This window comes from Rattus rattus, chromosome 2, assembly GCF_011064425.1.
Source record: "Rattus rattus isolate New Zealand chromosome 2, Rrattus_CSIRO_v1, whole genome shotgun sequence".
NCBI classification, from domain to species: domain Eukaryota; kingdom Metazoa; phylum Chordata; class Mammalia; order Rodentia; family Muridae; genus Rattus; species Rattus rattus.
This window is the reverse complement of record NC_046155.1, coordinates 106,590,323-106,610,373: the sequence shown is the minus strand read 5'-3', so window position 1 is coordinate 106,610,373 and position 20,051 is coordinate 106,590,323. Positions and strand designations below refer to the sequence as shown.

The window sequence follows — 20,051 nt, the reverse complement described above, 5'->3', positions numbered from 1 at the left end:
CTCAGATTGAGCTTAGGGAACTTGGTGGGAGACTGGCAGAAGGACTGGAGGAGTGAAGATGGATTACAACCCATTGGAAGAACAACATAACCTGGCCTGACTACCTAGTTTTCCCAGAGTCTAGACCAGCAAGCGAGGAGTTTGCCTGGAGGGATCCATGGCTCCAGATACATCTGTAACAGAGGATGGCCTTGCCTGACAGCAACAGGAGGGGGGGTGCTCTTGGTCCCTTGAAGGCTTGATGCCCCAGGGTAGGAGGATGCTGGAATGGTGGGGAGGAAAAGTGTGGGTGGGTGGGGAGCACTCTTATATTGGTGGGCAGATGAGGAATAGGGGGTTGATGGAGCAGTACAGAGATGCCCACCACCAATTTTCATTCTCTCCTCCAGCCATCTCTGTCCCAGCTTCTCCAAAACCTGATCTCCACCTATATTTCTCTTGTGATCTTTTCTACCATCCAGGTGCCTCCCTCAATCAAAACCCAAGTCTACTTTATTCCCCTTTGGAGCCAGATTCATATGTGACCCCCAAAATTCTATCAGAGAGTTCCTACTACTGAAAAACACTTTCAACAAAGTATCTGGATATAAAAATAACTTTAAAAATCTCAAAAGAGAGTTGCCCTCCTCTGATCAAAGAATAAAGTGGCTGAGAAAGAATCTGGGGAAAATGTTAGTTATTATATAACAGTAAAAGCATAACAAGGGAAGCCTGCACAAACACACACACACACACACACACACACACACACACACACACAGTGACACCAAAAACATAAAAACATCCCCAGGAATTAACAATCACAGATCAATAATATCTCTCAACATCAATAGACTCAGTACACCAAAATAAAAGATACAGGCTAACAGAATGGATGCAAAACCAGGATCTATAATTCTGCTGCATACAAGAATCACACTACAGTAATAAAGACAGACATTACCTCAGAGGAAAGGGTTGTTTCCAAACAAACAGAACCAAGAAACAAGCTAGAGTACCCATTCTTATATCAAGCAAAATAGGCTTTCAACCAAAATTAATCAAAAGAGATGGGGAAGGACATTTCATAGAGAGAGAGAGAGAGAGAGAGAGAGAGAGAGAGAGAGAGATAATTTATCAAGGTAACTTCTCAATTTTGAGCATCTATGTCCCAAACACAAGGGCACCAACATTTCTAAAAGAAACATTGCTAAAGCTTAAATCATACATTGAACCCCACACATTAATACTGGCAGCTTTCAACACACACTCCCAGGAATAAACAGGTCATCCAGACAAAAAATAGAAGTAATAAATGTAACTGATATTATAGATCAAGTGAACCTAATTAACATGCACAGAACATTCCTCTGAAACACAAAAGAATATAATTTTTTACTGTATAACAGAACCTTCTACAAAACTAAGTATATACTGTGTCACAAAGCAAGATTCAGCAGATACAAGAAATTTAAAAAATTTGACTTGTACCTTTTCAGACAATCATGGAGTTAAGCTGGACTTCAACAACAACAGAAGCAATAGAAAGCATACATGCTCATGGAAACTGAACAGCTCCCTAGTGAATGGTCTTTGTGTCTGGAAATAAATAAAGAAATTAAACACTATCTAGAATTAAATCACAAAGAAGCCATGATATACCCAAAATAATGGAGACAGTGAAAGCAGAGCTAAGAGGAAAGCTCATAGCTCTATGTGTAGACATAAAGAAATTACAGAGTTCTTATACTAGCAATTTAAAGGTACATCTGATATCTCTACTTAATAAAAAAAGCAAACACTACCAAGAGTACTAGAGGACAAAAAGTAATCAAAATCTGAGCTGAAATCAGTTTATTAAATACAAAGAAAACAATACAAAGAATAAAAAACAAAAAATAACAAAACAACAACAACAACAACAAAAAACCAAGAAAGCACCAGTTCTTTGACAAAGTAAACGAGAAAGACAAACTGACAAACTAACTATAAAACAGAGAGATAGGATCCACATAAACAAAATCAGAATTGAAAAGGGAAACACAAAAAGAGACAGTGATTCAAAGAATCATTAGTCCTTCCTTAAAAAGCCAGTAATCTAGAAATTTGGAAAGTCTATGTGAAATGGATACTTTTCTAGACTGATATCACTTACCAAATTTAAATCAACAACAAGCAAGTACATGATCTAAACAGTCTTAACTTCTAAGGAAATAGAAGCAGTCACTAAAATCTCCCAACCAAAATAGGTCTAGGGCCAAATGGTTTTAGGGCAGAAATCTTCCACACTTTCAACAAAGAGCTAATACTAATACTCTTAAAAACTCTTCCAAAAAAACCTGAAATAGAACACTGTAAGCCTTATTCTATGAGGTTACAGTTACCCTAATACTTAAACAACAGTAAGAGTCAACAGAAAAAAATTCAGTCTAATTTCTCATATAAACTTCGATGAAAAATACTTATTAAATACTCTGAAACAAAATCCAAGAACACATGAAAACATCATCCATCAGGCTTAAAGAGGTTTCATCTCAGGGATGCAGGAGTGATTCAGTACACAGAAATTTGTCAATACAATACACTATATGAATAAACTGAAAGAAAAAAATCACAGGCTCATCTCATTAGATATTGAAAAACCCTTTTACTAAACCAAGATCCCCTTCATATCAAAGTCTTAAAGAGATCAGGAATAAAATGTGCATAACATAATAAATGCAGTATAATAGCATGCCAACATCAAATTAACTTGAGAGAAACTTAAAGTAATTCCACTATAATCAGGACAAAACAAAGCTCTTCACTCCCTACCTCTTCAATATAGCTTAAAGTTCTAGCTAGAGAAGAAAGGAAACTAAAGGAGATCAAGGGGATACAAATCAAAAAGGAAGAAGTCAAAGTACTGCTCTTCACAAAATTCATGATAGTATACATAAGTAACCTATAAATTCTATCAGAGAACTCTTACAGCTGCTAAACCTCTTCAACAAAATGGCTGAGTGAAAAAAACTTACAAATTTAGTAGCCCTCTTTTATATAAACAATAAACAGGCTGAGAAAGAAATTAGGGAAAAAGCATCCTTTTGCTCATTTATACAATAGTATACTACTCAACTACTAAAAACAAGGACATCATGAATTTTTCCAGCAAATGCTTGGAAGTAGAAACTATCACCCCAAGTGATGTAGTCCCAATCAAGAAAGATTCGTGGCATGTATTCAGCTATAAGTGCATAGTAGCCATAATGTATAGCATAACCACACTACAAAACTCAGAACCAAAGAAGTCAACAAGGCCAGCCTAAGGGAAATTGCTTGAATATCACCTGACATAATTTTAATCATAGTTTTTGAATAATTATCATTGAAGCATGTTCATTCATGCATAAGAGGAAAGTACCACTAGATAAATTCCTTGAAGAGTATTTGTATTTGTGTGAAATGAACTGGGAGTGAGATAATGATCTCCAGTGACTTGAATTCACACTGGAATCCAGCATCTCTGCAGGGACTTATACTCAATGATGAACAATGACAGCAAGAGAAAGCCGTGCAGCTACAAAAGCAAAATAACTTTGACCTTATTACTTTGCAATGGATTCTAGTTGGAAGAGGTAAGTTTTGATTTTTTTGTCGGTAAATCTGGCTTTTAATTTGACTTTTATCTTAGAGAATAATTTATTCTTTGAAAATTTATCCAAACTCAAAAGTTTTAGTGGATACACACATCTGGTGGAATAGTCCATCATCTGGACCAAAAACACCTAGCTGAATCAGCTTCTATTTCTTTATCCAGTTAATCTCCATTGTTATACATTTCTTATTTATCTAGCCACTGATGAATCTAGAACTCAGCATGATCAATAACACTACAGGAACTTGCTACTCAGGAGAATGAAGTCACTATTTTTAAAATGCTTTGATGGAGTACTTTGTGAAGGTTCTAGTATAACTGGCAGCAGATATTTTAGACAATCAGAAGGTATAATGTTGAAAATCTTGAAGTAAGAGTTCCTGTGATCCTGAGCTGGATGAACATAGGGAAACTTAATATTTTATGTTGAGTATTTTCCCCCTTTGTATTGTGTAGAAAGCAATGTGATTTCATTACATCACACTCCACTTAGAAAACACAGATTCCTTTCTAGTTTTCCAAGTTTTAGTAAGACTACTTATCTTGAAGTAGCTTTGTTTCACTAAAAGATGATATAAATTTTGTATGATAGGAACTCATGTCTATTTTCCACATAGCTTCTTTACACCCCAAACTTGCATGTGCTCTCAACTTCACTGTAACTTTTTGTAGAGGTAATATAGTCATGAACCCCTTCCTGTCATGTCTCCATCACAGCATTGATCAGATAGCAGCTATACTGTCCAATGGCTTTCCTGGACAATGGAAACCACACTGCAGTGACAGAGTTTATTTTATTAGGATTAACAGATGACCCAGTCCTTAGAGTCATCCTCTTCACCATCATCCTGTGCATCTACCTGGTGACCTTGTCTGGAAATCTCAGCACCATCATGCTCATCAGAGTCTCTTCTCAGCTCCATCACCCCATGTACTTTTTTCTCAGCCATTTGGCTTCTGCAGATATAGGCTACTCATCTTCTGTCACACCCAATATGCTTGTTAACTTTTTTGTGGAGAAAAATACCATTACATACCTAGGATGTGGCATCCAGCTTGGCTCAGGTGCTTTCTTTGGAACAGTTGAGTGCTTTGTTCTAGCTGCCATGGCTTATGATCGCTTTGTAGCAATCTGTAGCCCACTGCTTTATCCAACCAAAATGTCAACACAAGTCTGTGTACAGTTGCTTGTAGTAGCATACATAAGTGGTTTTCTTAATGCCTCCTCTTTCACCCTTTCATTCTTTTCTTTCTTCTTCTGTGGACCAAATAGAATCAATCACTTTTTCTGTGATTTTACTCCTTTAGTTGAACTCTCTTGTTCTGATGACAGTGTCTCCATTATTCTTGCCACTATTTCTGTTGGCACTGTCATTCTATTCACAGTGATTGTTATTGTTGTCTCCTATATCTACATCCTCATCACCATCCTGAAGATGCACTCCACTGAAGGCCGCCAAAAGGCCTTCTCTACCTGTACCTCCCACCTCACTGCAGTCACTCTGTTCTATGGAACTGTCACATTCATCTATGTGATGCCCAAATCTAACTACTCCACAGACCAGAACAAAGTGGTGTCTGTGTTCTACATGGTGGTGATCCCCATGTTGAACCCTCTTATTTACAGCCTGAGAAGTAATGAGATTAAGGGTGCCCTGAAGAAACAAATTGGAAGGAAAATATTTTCTTAGAGATATCTGTTATATTGTTGGACTTGTTATAGCAATAATATGAATATAGTAATAAAATTTGAGTTTCTGTGATTGAAAATTCTATTGATATATTATTAGCAAATGTGGAAATTTGTAATAAATATCAGATTTCAATATTCAGACTACAGAAGAAATGTCATTTATTACTTTTAATAGAATAAAATAATTTTTAAGTAACAAAATAAGGTAATTCATATGAAATATAATATGCTGAAAATATTTTGACATTTTTCATTTTTTTCAAATATTTTATAGTCAACTTTGTTACAAATTGCATCTTAACTGTCCTCAAAGTCTTACATGTTTTTTTAGGCTCTGTTGTCTAGTGCTGTTGAGAAAGGCTAGAATCACAACGCTTGATTCTAGTGGGCAATCTTCAGTTTACCAGATGAATGCCATAAAGGATATATTGGGACTCACGATATTATTCCTCTTTATTGACCATAATGTGACATTTCCCCACCATGTGTTCTTTTGATGATATACAACTGCAGGTGCACATCAATGGAGTCAATTCATAAGAGACAGAGACTTCATAAACAGACTTCATAACCATTTTGTTCAGTGCCAGTTCCCTTCCAAACCTTCTCACTCCCTGGCACTTCAAGTCTCTCAAAGGTTAGGTGTGTCTTCTTTTCCTGAGACCAGAGCCAGCAGTCCTCTGCTATATATGTGTTGGGGTCCTCATCTCAGGTTCATATATGTTGCCTGGTTGGTGTCACAGTGTCTGAGAGACCTCAAGGGTCCAGATTAGTTGAAACTGCTGGTCTTCCTATTAAGTCAGATTCTTGAGCTTGCCAGGATCAAGGGAAATAAACTAATAAAAACAACAGAAATGGTATTTAAAGAGATGTATATAATTTTAACAGTGAGTCCATGAAGAGGAAATTTTTAGAAAGACTTCATGGTCAAGCCACTTATCCTCGTGTGCACAAATGAGCATACCTGGCTATATCACCTTTGAAATCTGACTGCCTTTAGGAGATATGAAATCAACTTTCACATGTTGGTGGTGTTCATATTTACTCCTCTTCACCTTCTACTTTAATTTTCCAGGAACAAATTCCACCTTTTTGCTGATAGAACCAAAGCATTGATGTTTTTCCTCATTCACCTGCATTTCCATATATTCTAGAGTCTGTCAATGATTCTCACATTTCAAATGATAGTTTAGTACAGTGGAAGTGGTTACAAATAAAAACTAGCAACAGTGGAATTTAGAATCACTCATATAGGTTCTTGATAATAATTGTTGCGGGGAGGGTGGTAATGGGGGGTGTTTGGGGAGGGAAACACCCACATAGAAGGGGAGGAGGAGGGGTTAGGGGGATGTTGGCCTGGAAACTGGGAAAGGGAATAACATTTGAAATGTAAATAAGAAATACCCAATTTAATAAAGATGGAGAAAAAAAGTAAAAGTTATGTGATATAGACTATCAGAATAGGTTGAGTATCATTGATAAAACAAAAATCAACAAAAACCAACATCATGTGTGTTAGGTTGATGTTCACAGGGAAAGGGTTTACAGTATACTTCTCACTGAGAACTTAGTACCTGAGAAAGGATTGTGGGATGTGAGAATATTCATGTAAAATAAAATAGTACCTATATGAGATAGTTGTGTGGATGTAATATTGCTTTCATGTACATTGAAGCTTCTGTTGAAATTATTAAAGAGCTTTAATTAGCCCTATGGTACACCCAACTGAAACAAATGATAAAACGCTAAGTATATCTTCAACATTACATTATTGCTTACAAAATAAGCATTCTGTAAACATCCCCAGAAAGTGACAACTCAGGGAAGTAGATTTAAATTTTAATTTATTATATTTTTTGTCAGTGAGATGAGTTAGCAGGGTAAAGTTCTTACCACAAAACACTCATGACTTCAGTTCTTTTCCTGGAATTGGCATAAAAGTAGGAGAGGGGAAATCCTCTGCCTTTACACATAACCCAACAGAAATAAACACACTTTTCTTTCCAGTGACCGAATTTGAGAATTCAGAAAAAATGCTATAAAATTGAATTACATTTAAGATGAGATGAAGAATTAGAGGGGCAAGAATCATAAATTCAGACATATACTTGGGGGGGGATCTTATCAAAAGAAATCACACATATTAGCAAATATAGAGAAACTACAGGAAGGCAACCATTACACAGATTGCTGCTACTGTGGGAAAAAGAATCTTAGTTCTTGAACTTGGCTCTAATACAGTCAAGATCAAGTGCTACCTCAGAACTAATTGAGTAAATGAATAAACAAGTTTCAATTAATCCTGTCAAACACAGAGAAAAATATTGACCCACTAAATGGAAACCAGGGATACTAAACAGAGAATCAATGGCAGTGTGCAAGAAAAACAAATCCGCTAGAATTTAAGATATGAAAGTTAATCAACATACATAACATTCACTGAAAAGGTAAGGAACAGGTGAAATGTACACAGTAACATAAATGTTAGATTAAATCACAGAGAGCTTCATAATTTAAAAGTTTAAAATGCCAGCATTTATAGCACTTTTCTGTATTTCTAGTGGCTGTGAGACAGAGGAACAGCCTGGCTAAGATCCCATGACTCTCTGGAAGAAGGATGAGATAAAATTGTGTCTAATATTTTTTTGTGGTCCCTACCATGGCTTTTTAATTTTAAGAATCACTACACTCAAAAAATTGGACAGCATACACTAGTGATAGGGCAGAAGAGTTTTGAAATTTGTTTATTTCATCAGTGGCCAGCTGCTTACATGTAGGGGCAGAAAATATAGAATGGCTTCATGAAATTAAGATTAGAAGGAGTCAGACGAGGTTTTCAAACTGAAGAGCAATGAATATTTCTACCATCCTCCCCACAAAAATGGAAGCCAAAATCTCTTTGTGGTATGAATTGTGAGATATCAATTCTTTTTTTTTCTTTCTTTTTTCTGGAGCTGGGGACCGAACCCAGGGCCTTGCGCTTGCTAGGCAAGCACTCTACCACTGAGCTAAATCCCGAGATATCAATTCTTACTTGAGGATCAGCAATGTGGTTTTTTTATTCACAGGCTTTTTCTTTCACAGTTTTCTATATATAATATTTTTTATTTTTTATTGGATATTTTCTTTATTTGCATTTTATATATAAGTATTTTATATCCTTTAAATTGGCTTTACTCTCATACCTCCACATGTTCCTCAAGGTTCTTAATGAAGAGTCTTAACATTACTAACTACAAAAATTTTATAAAAATGAAAAAATATTAAAAGAAAATAGCTAAAGTTGTATATTTTATCTCAGTATCCATTGACATGAAACATAAAATGAACCAAGAACTAACATTCACCTGAGACAATTTTCTTATTATACACTTCTAATAATTATCAAATAAAAATGAGACAATTCACAAATCAAAATAAAAGAGTTCAGATTAACTCCTTGACATTTGTTTTCATGTGTAATAAGTGCCTTTTTCACCTGAGATAATGCTCTCAAGGAATTTGATTCATATGTGAATCCTGAGACAACTCAGAGACTTATTCTCATTGGTAGAAGAATGATTGTGGGAGATAGTAAGAACATTATAAATTCAGGTTATAATTATTGTGACTTTCTTACTTTAAAATGAATCTTTATTTCAAAAGGTCCTGGCTTTCTTCTACCATTGAAGAATACTTTGCTCTTTGAAAATGTATACACACACACACACACACACACACACACACACACACACACATGTATGTATGTTGTAGTTGGGAAAGAAGACGGGTATATTCAAGAAAATATACCTGAATCAACTTAAAATTTAAGTCAAATTCTTGTGAATAGTTATATATAGAATTTAATTCTCAAATAATTCTTATTTATCCAAGCAGTTAGAAGAGGAATGACCTACATGATCTCTAATGACATAAAAGCTTAGCACTCAAGAAAATAAAATGCTGATAAATTCACTAGTCTTGACATAATGTAGTAATATCATGAAAATGTCTCTTGAAAATAGAAGCTTTTTTACTGACCAAATGCCCTAGCATCTCAGGCTCTTGACACCATGAACAAACTCAAGCTTTTAGGGCTGAAAATCTGAAGACATGTGAATCAGCCTAGAAACATACATAGATGCCAACACTAAAATAACTCTCTAGGTCCTAGTTGTTACAAATTTATAAAGCTACGTAAAACTTTTTATTAAAGAAGCAAAGAGAAAGCTATATACAGATAAACTTTTTTAACTTTTAGAAAATTTTATTTTGACTTACAGTTCCAAACGGATAAGAATCTATGATAGCAGATTGGAGTCACAACAGCTGCAACTGAAAGCTGAGTTTTACATTTAACACCGAAATCATTCAATTTCATACCCATTCCAATAAAACCACACATTCTAAGCCTCCCAAACAGTGCTACCAATTAGAGACCAAGCATTCAAATTTCCAAGAGTATGCAGGATATCTTATCCAAACCACCACAGCTTCCTTCACCAGACATCAAAATTGTCAGTAAATTGTCTTGATGTTCAAATTCAGAACAGGGTTTTAAACAAAACATAATTTCTCCTCCAACAATAAAAATAATAGAAAACAAAAATCACTGTTCCTTAATATCTCTTAATATCAATGGGGTCAATTCCCCAATAAACAGGCATAGACTAACAGACTGGATACATAAAGAGGTCTCAGCATTTTGATGCATACAGGAAACACACCTTAGTAACAAAGACAGACACAGTCTCAGAGTAAAAGACTGGAAAACAATTTCCTAAGAAAATGGTCCCAAGTAACAAGCTGGAATAGCCATTCTAATACCGAATAAAATCAACTTTCAACCAAAAGATATCAAATAAGATAAGTAAAAACACTTCATATTCATCAGAGAAAAAATCCACCAAGATAAACTGTCAATCCTGAATATCTATGTTCCAAATGCAAGGGCACCTACATTCATAAAAGAAACCTTATTAAACCTCAAAACAAATATTGCACCTCAAACAATAGTAGTAGGAGATTTCAACACTCTACTCTCATCAATAGACAGATCATGAAAACAGAAACTAAACAGAGACATTAAGAATTTTTGACAGATATTTATAGAACATTTCATCTTAAAACAAAAGAATATATCTTCTTCTCAGCACCTCATGGTACCTTCTCTAAAACTGACCATATAATTGTTCACAAAACAGGCCTCAACAGATACAAGTCTGGGTAGTGGCTTAGTGGCTTAGTCCCTGGAAGCTCTGTTTGGTTGGCATTGTTGTTCATATGGGGTCTTGAGCCACTTCAAGCTCTTCCAGTCCTTTCTCTGATTCCTTCAACAGGGGTTCCATTCTCAGTTCAATGGTTTGCTGCTGGCATTCACATATGTATTTGCTGTATTCTGGTTATGTCTCTCAGGAGAGATCTACATCCAGTTCCTGTCAGCTTGCACTTCTTTGCTTCATCCATCTTATCTAGTTTGGTGACGGATATATATGGGTAACATGTGGGGCAGGCTCTGAATGGGTGTTCTTTCTGCCTCTGTTCTAAACTTTGCCTCCTTATTGCCTCCCAAGTGTATTCTTGTTCCCCTTTTAAAGAAGGAGTGAACCTTCACATTTTGATCATCCGTCTTTGGTATCATGTGTTCTGTGCATCTAGGGCAATTCAAGCATTTGGGCTAATAGCCACTTATCAATGAGTGTATACCATGTGTGTTTTTCTGTGATTGGGTTACCTCACTCAGGATGATATTTTTCAGTTCCAACCATTTGCCTATGAATTTCATAAAGGCATTGTTTTTGATAGCTGAGTAATATTCCATTGTGTAGATGTACCACATTTTCTGTATCCATTCTTCTGTTGAAGGGCATCTGGGTTCTTTCCAGCTTCTGGCTATTATAAATAAGGCTGCTATGAATATAGTGGAGCATGTGTTTTTGTTATATGTTGGGGCAACATTTGGGTATATGCCCAAGAGAGGTATAGCTGGGTCCTCAGGTAGCTCAATGTTCAATTTTCTGAGGAACCTCCAGACTGATTTACAGAATGGTTGTACCAGTCTGCAATCCAACCAACAATGGAGGAGTGTTCCTCTTTCTCCTCATCCTTGCCAGCATTTGCTGTCACCTGAGTTTTTGATATTAGCCATTCTCACTGGTGTGAGGTGAAATCTCAGGGTTGTTTTTATTTGCATTTCCCTTATGACAAAAGATATTGAACATTTCTTTAGGTGTTCCTCAGCCATTGTGAATTCCTCAGCTGTGAATTCTTTGTTTAGCTCTGAACCCCATTTTTAATAGGATTATTCATCTCCCTGCAGTCTAACTTCTTAAGTTCTTTGTATATTTTGGATATAAGCCAGCTATCAGTTGTAGGATTGGTAAAGACCTTTTTCCAATCTGTTGGTTGTCATTTTGTCATAACAGTGTCCTTTGCCTTACACAAGCTTTGCAGTTTTATGAGATCCCATTTGTCGATTCTTGATCTTAGAGCATAAGCCATTGGTGTTTTGTTCAAGAAATTTTCTCCAGTGCCCATGTGTTCGAGATGCTTCCCCAATTATTCTTCTATTAGTTTGAGTGTATCTGGTTTGAGGTGGAGGTCCTTGATTCACTTGAACTTAAGCCTTGTACAGGGTGATAAGCATGGATCGATCTGCCTTCTTCTACATGTTGACCTCCAGTTGAATCAGCACCATTTGCTGAAAATGCTATCTTTTTTCCATTGGATGGATTTGCCTCCTTTGTCAAAAATCAAGTGACCATAGGTGTGTGGGTTCATTTCTGGGTCTTCAGTTCTGTTCCACTGGTCTATCTGTCTGTCTCTGTACCAATACCATGCAGTTTTTGTCACTATTGCTCTGTAATACTGCTTGAGTTCAGAGATAGTAATTCCCCTGGAAGTCCTTTTATAGTTGAGGATAGTTTTAGTTATCCTGGGTGTTTTTTATTCCATATGAATTTGGAAATGGTTCTTTCTAACTCTTTGAAGAATTGGATTGGAATTTTGATGGGGATTGTATTGAATCTATATATTGTTTTTGTTAAAATGCCCATTTTTCCTATATTAATCCTGCCAATCCATGAGCCTGGGAGATCTTTCCATCTTCTGAGATCTTCAATTTCTTTCTTCAGAGGCTTGAAGTTTTATCATACAGATCTTTCACTTGCTTGGTTAAAGTCACACTGAGGTAATTTATATTATTTGGAAGTATTATGAAGGGTGTCTTTTCACTAATTTCTTTCTGGGATTGTTTCTTGTTTGTGTAGAGGAAGGCTACTGATATAAGTAGGGAGAGAGTGGACAGCCTTGTCTAGTCCCTGATTTTAGTGGGATTGCTTCAAGTTTCTCTCCATTTAGTTTAACGTTAGCTACTCGTTTGCTGTATATGGCTTTTACAATGTTTTGGTATGGGCCTTGAAATCCTATTCTTTCCAGGACATTTATCATGAAGTGATGTTGAATTTTGTACAATGCTTTCTCAGCATCTAATGAAATGATCATGTGGTTTTGTTCTTTCAGTTTGTTTATACAATGGATCACGTTGATGGTTTTCCATATATTAAACCATCCCTGCATGCCTGGGATGAACCCTACTTGATCATGGTGGATAATTGTTTTGATGTGCTCTTGGATTCAGTTTGCCAGAATTTTATTGAGTATTTTTGCATCGATATTCATAAGGGAAATTGGTCTGAAGTTCTCTTTCTTTGTTGGGTCTTTGTGTGGTTTAGGTATAAGAGTAATTGTGGCTTCATAGAGGGAATTCAGTAGCGCCCCATCTGTTTCAATTTTGTGGAATAGTTTTGATGTTATTGGTATGAGGTCTTCTATGAAGTTTTGTTAGAATTCTTCACTGGACCCATCTGGACCTGGGTTCTTATTGGTTGAGAGACCTTTAATGACTGCTTCTATTTCTTCAGGAGTTATGGGTTTGTTTAAATGGTTTATCTCTTCCTGATTTAACTTCCAAACCTGGTATCTGTCTAGAAAATTGTCCATTTCCTGCAGATTTTCAAAAGTTTTGTCGAATATAGGCTTTTGTAGTAGGATATGATGGTTTTTTGAATTTCCTCTGATATGTCTCCCTTTTCATTTGTGATTTTGTTGATTTGGACACACTCTATATGTCCTCATGTTAGTCTGGCTAAGGGTTTATCTATCTTGTTGATTTTCTCAAAGAACCAACTTTTGGTTCTGTTGATTCTTTGTTTGGTCCTTTTTGTTTCTACTTCGTTGATTCCAGCTCTGAGTTTGATTATTTCCTGCCTTCTACTCCTCCTGTGTATATTTGCTTCTTTTTGTTCTAGAGCTTTTTGGTGTGCTGCCAAGCTGCTGATACATGCTCTCCTGTTTCTTTCTGCAGGCATTCAGAGATATGAGTTTTCCTCTTAGCACAGCTTTCATTGTGTCCCATAAGTTTGGGTATGTTGTATCTTCATTTTCATTAAATTCTAAGAAGTCTTTAATTTCTTTCTTTATTTCTTCCTTGACCAGGTTATCATTGAGTAGAGCATTGTTCAACTTCCATGTATATGTGAGTGTTCCTCCCTTATTGTTGTTGAAGACCAGCTTTAGCCTGTGGTGGTCTGAGAGAACGCATGGGATTATTTCTATCTTTCTCTATCTATTGAGGCCTGTTTTATGACCATTCATATGGTCAATTTTGGAGAAAGTACCATGAAGTGGTAAGAAGAAGGTATATCCTTTAGTTTTAGGATAGAATGTTCTATAAATATCTGTTATGTCCATTTGGTTCATGACTCCTCTTAGTCTGTCTATGTCTGTGTTTAATTTCTATTTCCATGATCTGTCCATTGATGAGAGTAGGGTGTTAAAATCTCCTACTAGTATTGTGTGAGGTGCAATGTGTGCTTTGAGCTTTAATAAGGTTTCTTTTATGTACGTAGGTGCCCTTGTATTTGGAGCATAGTTATTTAGGGTTGAGAGTTCATCTTGGTGGATTTTTCCTTTGATGAATATGACGTGTCCTTCCTTAACTTTTTTGATGACTTTTAGTTGAAAATCTATTTTATTCGATATTAGAATGTCTCCTCCAACTTGCTTCTTCAGAGCATTTGCTTGGAAATTTGTTTTCCAGCCTTTCACTCTGAGGTAGTGTCTGTCTTTGTCTCTGAGGTGTGTTTCCTGTAGGCAGCAGAATGCAGGGTCCTCATTGCGTATCCAGTTTGTTAATCTATGTCTTTTTATTGGGGAGTTGAGTCCATTGATGTTGAGAGATATTAAGGAATAGTGATTCTTGCTTCCTGTTATATTCATATTTGGATGTGAGGTTATGTTGGGCTTTACCATTTATTATCCTTTGAAGGGCTCGATTTGTAGAAAGATATTGTGTAAATTTTGTTTTATCATGGAATATCTTGGTTTCTCCATCTATGTCAGTTGAGAGTTTTCCTGGCTACAGTAACCTGGGCTGGCATTTGTGTTCTCTTAGGGTCTGTATGACATCTGTCCAGGATCTTCTAGCTTTCACAGTCTCTGGTGAGAAGTCTGGTGTGATTCTGATAGGTCTGCCTTTATATGTTACTTGATCTTTTTCCCTTACTGCTTTTAATATTCTTTCTTTGTTTTGTGTACTTGGTATTTTGACTATTATATGTCGCGAGGAGTTTCTTTTCTGGTCCAATCTATTTGGAGTTCTGTAGGCTTCTTTTATGTTCATGGGCCTCTTTTTCATTAGGTTAAGGAAGTTTTCTTCTATGATTTTGTTGAAGATATTTACTGGCCCTTTGATGTGGGAGTCTTCACTCTCTTCTATAACTATTACCCTTAGGTTTGACCTTCTCATCGAATCCTGGATTTCCTGTATGTTTTGGACCAGTAGTTTTTTCCGTTTTACATTATCTTTGACAGTTGTGTCAATGATTTCCATGGAATCTTCTGCTCCTGAGATTCTCTCTTCTATCTCTTGTATTCTGTTGGTGATGCTTGTATCTATGGCTCCTTGTCTCTTCTTTTGGTTTTCTATATCCAGGGTTGTCTCCCTTTGTGCTTTCTTTATTGCTTCTATTTCCATTTTTAATTCCTTCACCTGTTTGGTTGTGTTTTCCTGGAATTCTTTCAGGGATCTTTGTGATTCCTCTCTATAGGCTTCTACTTGTTTATTTATGTTTTCCTGCGTTTCTCTAAGGTAGTTCTTTATGTCTTTCTTGAAGTCCTCCATCATCATGGTCAAATGTGATTTTAAATGTAGATCTTGCTTTTCAGGTGTGTTTGGTTATTCAGTGTTTGCTTTGGTGGGAGAATTGGGCTCCGATGGTGACATGTAGTCTTGGTTTCTTTTGCTTGGGTTCCTGTGCTTGCCTCTCGCCATCAGATTGTCTCTGGTGTTACCTTGTTCTGCTATTTCTGACAGTGGCTAGTCCATCCTATAGGCCTGTGTGTCAGCAGTGCTGTAGACCTGTTTTCCTGTTTACCATCAGCCAGTTGTTGGAACAGAGTGTTCTGCTTTTGGGCGTGTATTCTTTCCTGTCTACTGGTCTTCAGATATTCCTGTGGGCCTGTGTCCTGAGTCCACCAGGCAGGCAGCTTGGAGCAGAAAAGTTGGTCTTACCCTTGGTTCCGCAGCTGAAGTGGCTCCTGGTGTGTTGCTTTTGAGCTCTCTGTGAGGGTGGCAACCAGGAGGGCCTGCACTGCCTTTTCCCGAGGTCCCTGTCCACCAGGGTCCCAGATGGCTTTTGGTGTTTTCCTTGGAGTCAGAAATGTGGGCAGAGTGTAGTCTCTTCTGGCTTCCCAGGTGTGTCTGCCCCTCTGAAGGTTTAGCTCTTTTTCCCACAGGATTTCGGTGTAGGTTGCTTTTGATCGTGTCTCTTCAGATCAAGGTCATGTCTGGACCACAGGGGACCTGCTGCTTGAGTGCCCCTATCTTCCAGTTCCCAGAGGCCCTATACAGTTTCTTCTTGGGCCAGGGATGTGGGAAGGGGTGGGCAGTATTTGTGGTCTCTCCCGCTCTGCAGTCTCAGTAGTGCCCACCTGTCAGGGTGGTGAGTTCTCTCACAGGGCTATGTTTTTGAAAGTCATAGTTCAATCCCATTGATCTAATAGTATATCTTTTTTCAAGTAGACAGAACACCATGTAGGTGGATAAATAATCTAATATTTTACTTTAAAAATTTCTTGCTTTATCAATGGTGACAACATGTTTTTAATAATGATAGAAACATCTAAATATTACTGAATAATTATATTGCACGGCTATACAACCTTAGCTTTGTAGGCACAATATAGAAAAAGAAACATATACTGATTTGGAAATATATTTGTTATATATTATACAAGGTTTTAGAGAATCATAGTTGTAATAACTGTACTCTGTAGTGAATATGCACGAATATGAGGAAAGTTAAATAAATGATCCTGACCACCTAACAACTTTTTACAACCTAGGCATGTATGCCTTCATGGGTCACTTTCTACATTAACAAGATATGTTTCACTGTTAAAAATGTAAATCTAGGGATCTAGACAGGAAATACATGCTTTGCTGTTTTTATTATTACTCATAAGAAAAGAGAAATTAAAACATTTTTCTGAACCTCACTCATTCCATACCATATAAACATGAAAACACATATAATGAAAGTTCCTGCACTTTCAATTGTCAGGGTGTTGGATAAAACTTCCCATAATCTTAAAAGAGATAACACATCACTGAGACATATTGATTCATTAGCTAAAACAGTTTAAAAATGAATTAAGATGGATTACAAGCACCCTCTATTAGACATCTAGGGCGAGGCTTGCTGGGAACGATGTTTAGGTTATTAAAAACTTATGGAGTCACAACATACTAATTTCTGAAGATTTTCTTGTTCAAACTACTCAGTTAGTCCTATGTTCTTTCCCATTTATATCCAATCATTTAAATTTTAGGGTTATCTTCTCCTTGCCACATTTTACCACAAATATCTTTTTTTTCTATTACATAATCACTTTATCATATCAACCCATTGTTCTCCTGTAGTTTCCAGTTTCTTCTGAGGTTTTTTTCTAATGTAATCCAAAGTTACAAACATTCTCTTCTGTTTTGTCTTAATTATTTGTGACCTTTTTATGGCATAGTCTGGGAGAAACTTTCACAATTTCTTCAACTGAAGTGTCAAATACAATAACCTCCCAATAAAGGGAAATTATGGAAATATAAATCATACTGTATATAGTTTACACCTTCCCACAATACCCAATCACATTTATATAACCAGGGAAAAGGAGAATGAGATGTAAATGTGAAATAATTTAAATATCTGAAAAATGTGCAGTGAAAATGAGACATGAGCATTTTAAATATGACCTTCTGCCTTGGGGAAACACCAGCAAAGCTGAAATTTCATTACTTCTCTCTCAAATATTAGCAGACAATATATTTATTTCAGCACATGAAAATGGAAATTGCAAGTCGAGGTTTATCTGTGCATCCTCTCCTCTAACAAATTAACACATTATATTCTAAAATAGATGTATATATTTCATAAGTTTCTAAATTATAATTTTGAATAACATCCTGAAATTGTTAATGTAAGAAAAATGTGGCTGTGCATTAGAAACAGAATGTACAGGAAAAGAAATGTAAAATTCTCATTGTGCATAATGTCATTGAGTCACTATGTTCTCAGTCTTGATTTCAGCTGCAGAAGTCAAAGACTGCAACAAATTTAAAATTATGACATACAGATTATTTGAACAAAGTCTGTGTATCTTTATAACACATGTAACTAAAAGTCAGGACAGATACACTGGTATCTGATGTGCAGATGTGGGTATCATTGCTGATGCAAGAAACAATGCAGATCAACAAAAGACTACTTTACTGTACTCATTGTGAGATACATCAAAAGCAATATTTCTTATTATTTTTCCCAGGGACATCACATGGCACCCTAGGTTGGAAATGTTGTAATAAGGGAATCTCCCTAAGAGCAAAGTGAATATTGTGTGTTATTGAGTAAGCTTCTATATGGAAATTGTGACTCAAAAACAATATATAACAAGCTACCCAATAAAAACTCCAGGATCGGGAAAATCACTAGTAGTCAAAATAAAATGAATTCTGCTTATGCTCTAGATGAGGAAAGCAGGGAGGCATATAGTATCATGGGCTATCCCTCAACATCCATAGAATGATTTATCTCTTAAGATAAACTAAAATATGGAAATGAAATATGCACTTACTGCTTGTCTAGATACCCACTGAAATGATCATTTTTCACATAAACACACTTTGTATAAATGGAAAAGATACAATTAGTGTCTTTATCTGCTAGATCATTTTTTAATGACTTTTATTCTTTAAAAGCATCTGGGATCACTCAGATGAAAAGGAAAGGAGAGCATCAGAACCAAGAAGACAAAGATCAAAGAGAACATCTTTGTCATGCCATCAAGATAGATGCCTGAGAAAAATACAGCGTAAAGTGTGAGGCGGGAATATGAACACATCTAGGTAGCACTTTTTATTACTGTAGGGATTAATAGAGAATACGTGTACTTCTTTCAGCACTTTTCAGATCCTTGTTTGCCTCTGGAGTATTCTTAAGTATCCTGTGGCCTGGAGATCTGCATCTGAGTTCCTATGTCTTGGTGACAAATAGGGAAATTATTTTCTTCAAGATTATTTTTTCATGTCCATTATGATTACTGCAATGTCAGTAACCATGATGGACTCAGATGTGAATTCTCAAGGGCAAATTTTCTAATAAGTCTAGTTCATCAAACCAGTTTTCTGATATCCATTAGAAATAGTTGCCTGGGAATATGTCAACCATACCAAATAAGTATTACAAAGCATTATTTTAATGACACTAAATAAGGAAAGGAATGACTTTTTAGACAGATACCAGGTACCAAAGTTAAATCAGGAGCAGATAAACTATATAAGCAGCCCCATAACACCTAAGGAAATAGAAGTAACCACTAAAAGTCTCCCAACAAAAAAGGCCCAGGGCCAGATGGTTTTAATGTGAAATTCTATCACACATTCAAAGAAGACCTAATACCACAACTTCTCAAACTATTAGACAAAATAAAAACAAGGAATACTACTTATGTAATGCTTTGAAGTAACAGTTATGATGATACCTAAGCCATACAAAGACTCAACAAAGAAAAGAAACTTCAGGAAATTTTCACTTATGAATATCAATGAAAAATTACTCAATAAAATCATCACAAATTGAACGTGCACCTGGAGCAGTTCTGGAGCTCAGGCTCTGCATCCACTCTGACAACTCCTAGAGGAAACTCCACTTCTAGGTGTTCTAACATGTCCAAGATGACAGTTGAGGCCACAGTGTCTGCCCTACCACCAGGAGTAACTAGGAACACAGGTAAAGAATTAGAAGTCCTTTAAGAGGAAACAAATAAATCTCTGAAAGAAATACAGAAAGATCCAGTCAAACAGATAAAGGAAATGAACAAAACTGTCTTGAATCTAAAACATGGAAACAGAAACATTAAAGAAAACACAAAGGGAGACAACTCTGTAGATAGAAAACCTAGGAAAGAAATCAGGATTCACAAATGCAAGCATCACCAACAGAACAAGAGTTAGAAGACAGAATGTCAGGCATAGAAGATACCATAGAAAATATTGACACAACAGTCAAAGAAAATATGAGAAGCAAAAAGCTCCTAATTCAAAGTATTCAAGAAATCCACAGCACACTGAAAAGACCAAACCTATGAATAATAGGTATAGAAGAGGTGAAGATTCCTATCTCAAAGGGCCAGCTAATATCTTCAACAAAA

At 36.2% G+C, this 20,051-nt stretch overlaps 1 protein-coding gene and 1 pseudogene across 1 annotated transcript; one reads left to right on the top strand and one right to left on the bottom strand.

Annotated features, from left to right (window-relative positions):
* LOC116893200 overlaps positions 1 to 18,680 on the bottom strand; it is a 77,599-nt pseudogene extending 58,919 nt beyond the window's left edge.
* LOC116894218 (olfactory receptor 502-like) lies at positions 4,363 to 5,307 on the top strand. The gene has a single exon (XM_032895930.1). It carries the CDS (start codon positions 4,363 to 4,365, stop codon positions 5,305 to 5,307), a length of 945 nt encoding a protein of 314 aa, XP_032751821.1.
* Positions 18,681 to 20,051: the final 1,371 nt, after the last annotated feature.

Coding starts and splice junctions, on each gene's coding strand:
- LOC116894218 (XM_032895930.1), top strand. CDS start 4,363: ATGGCTTTCCTGGACAATGGAAACCACACTGCAGTGACAGAGTTTATT.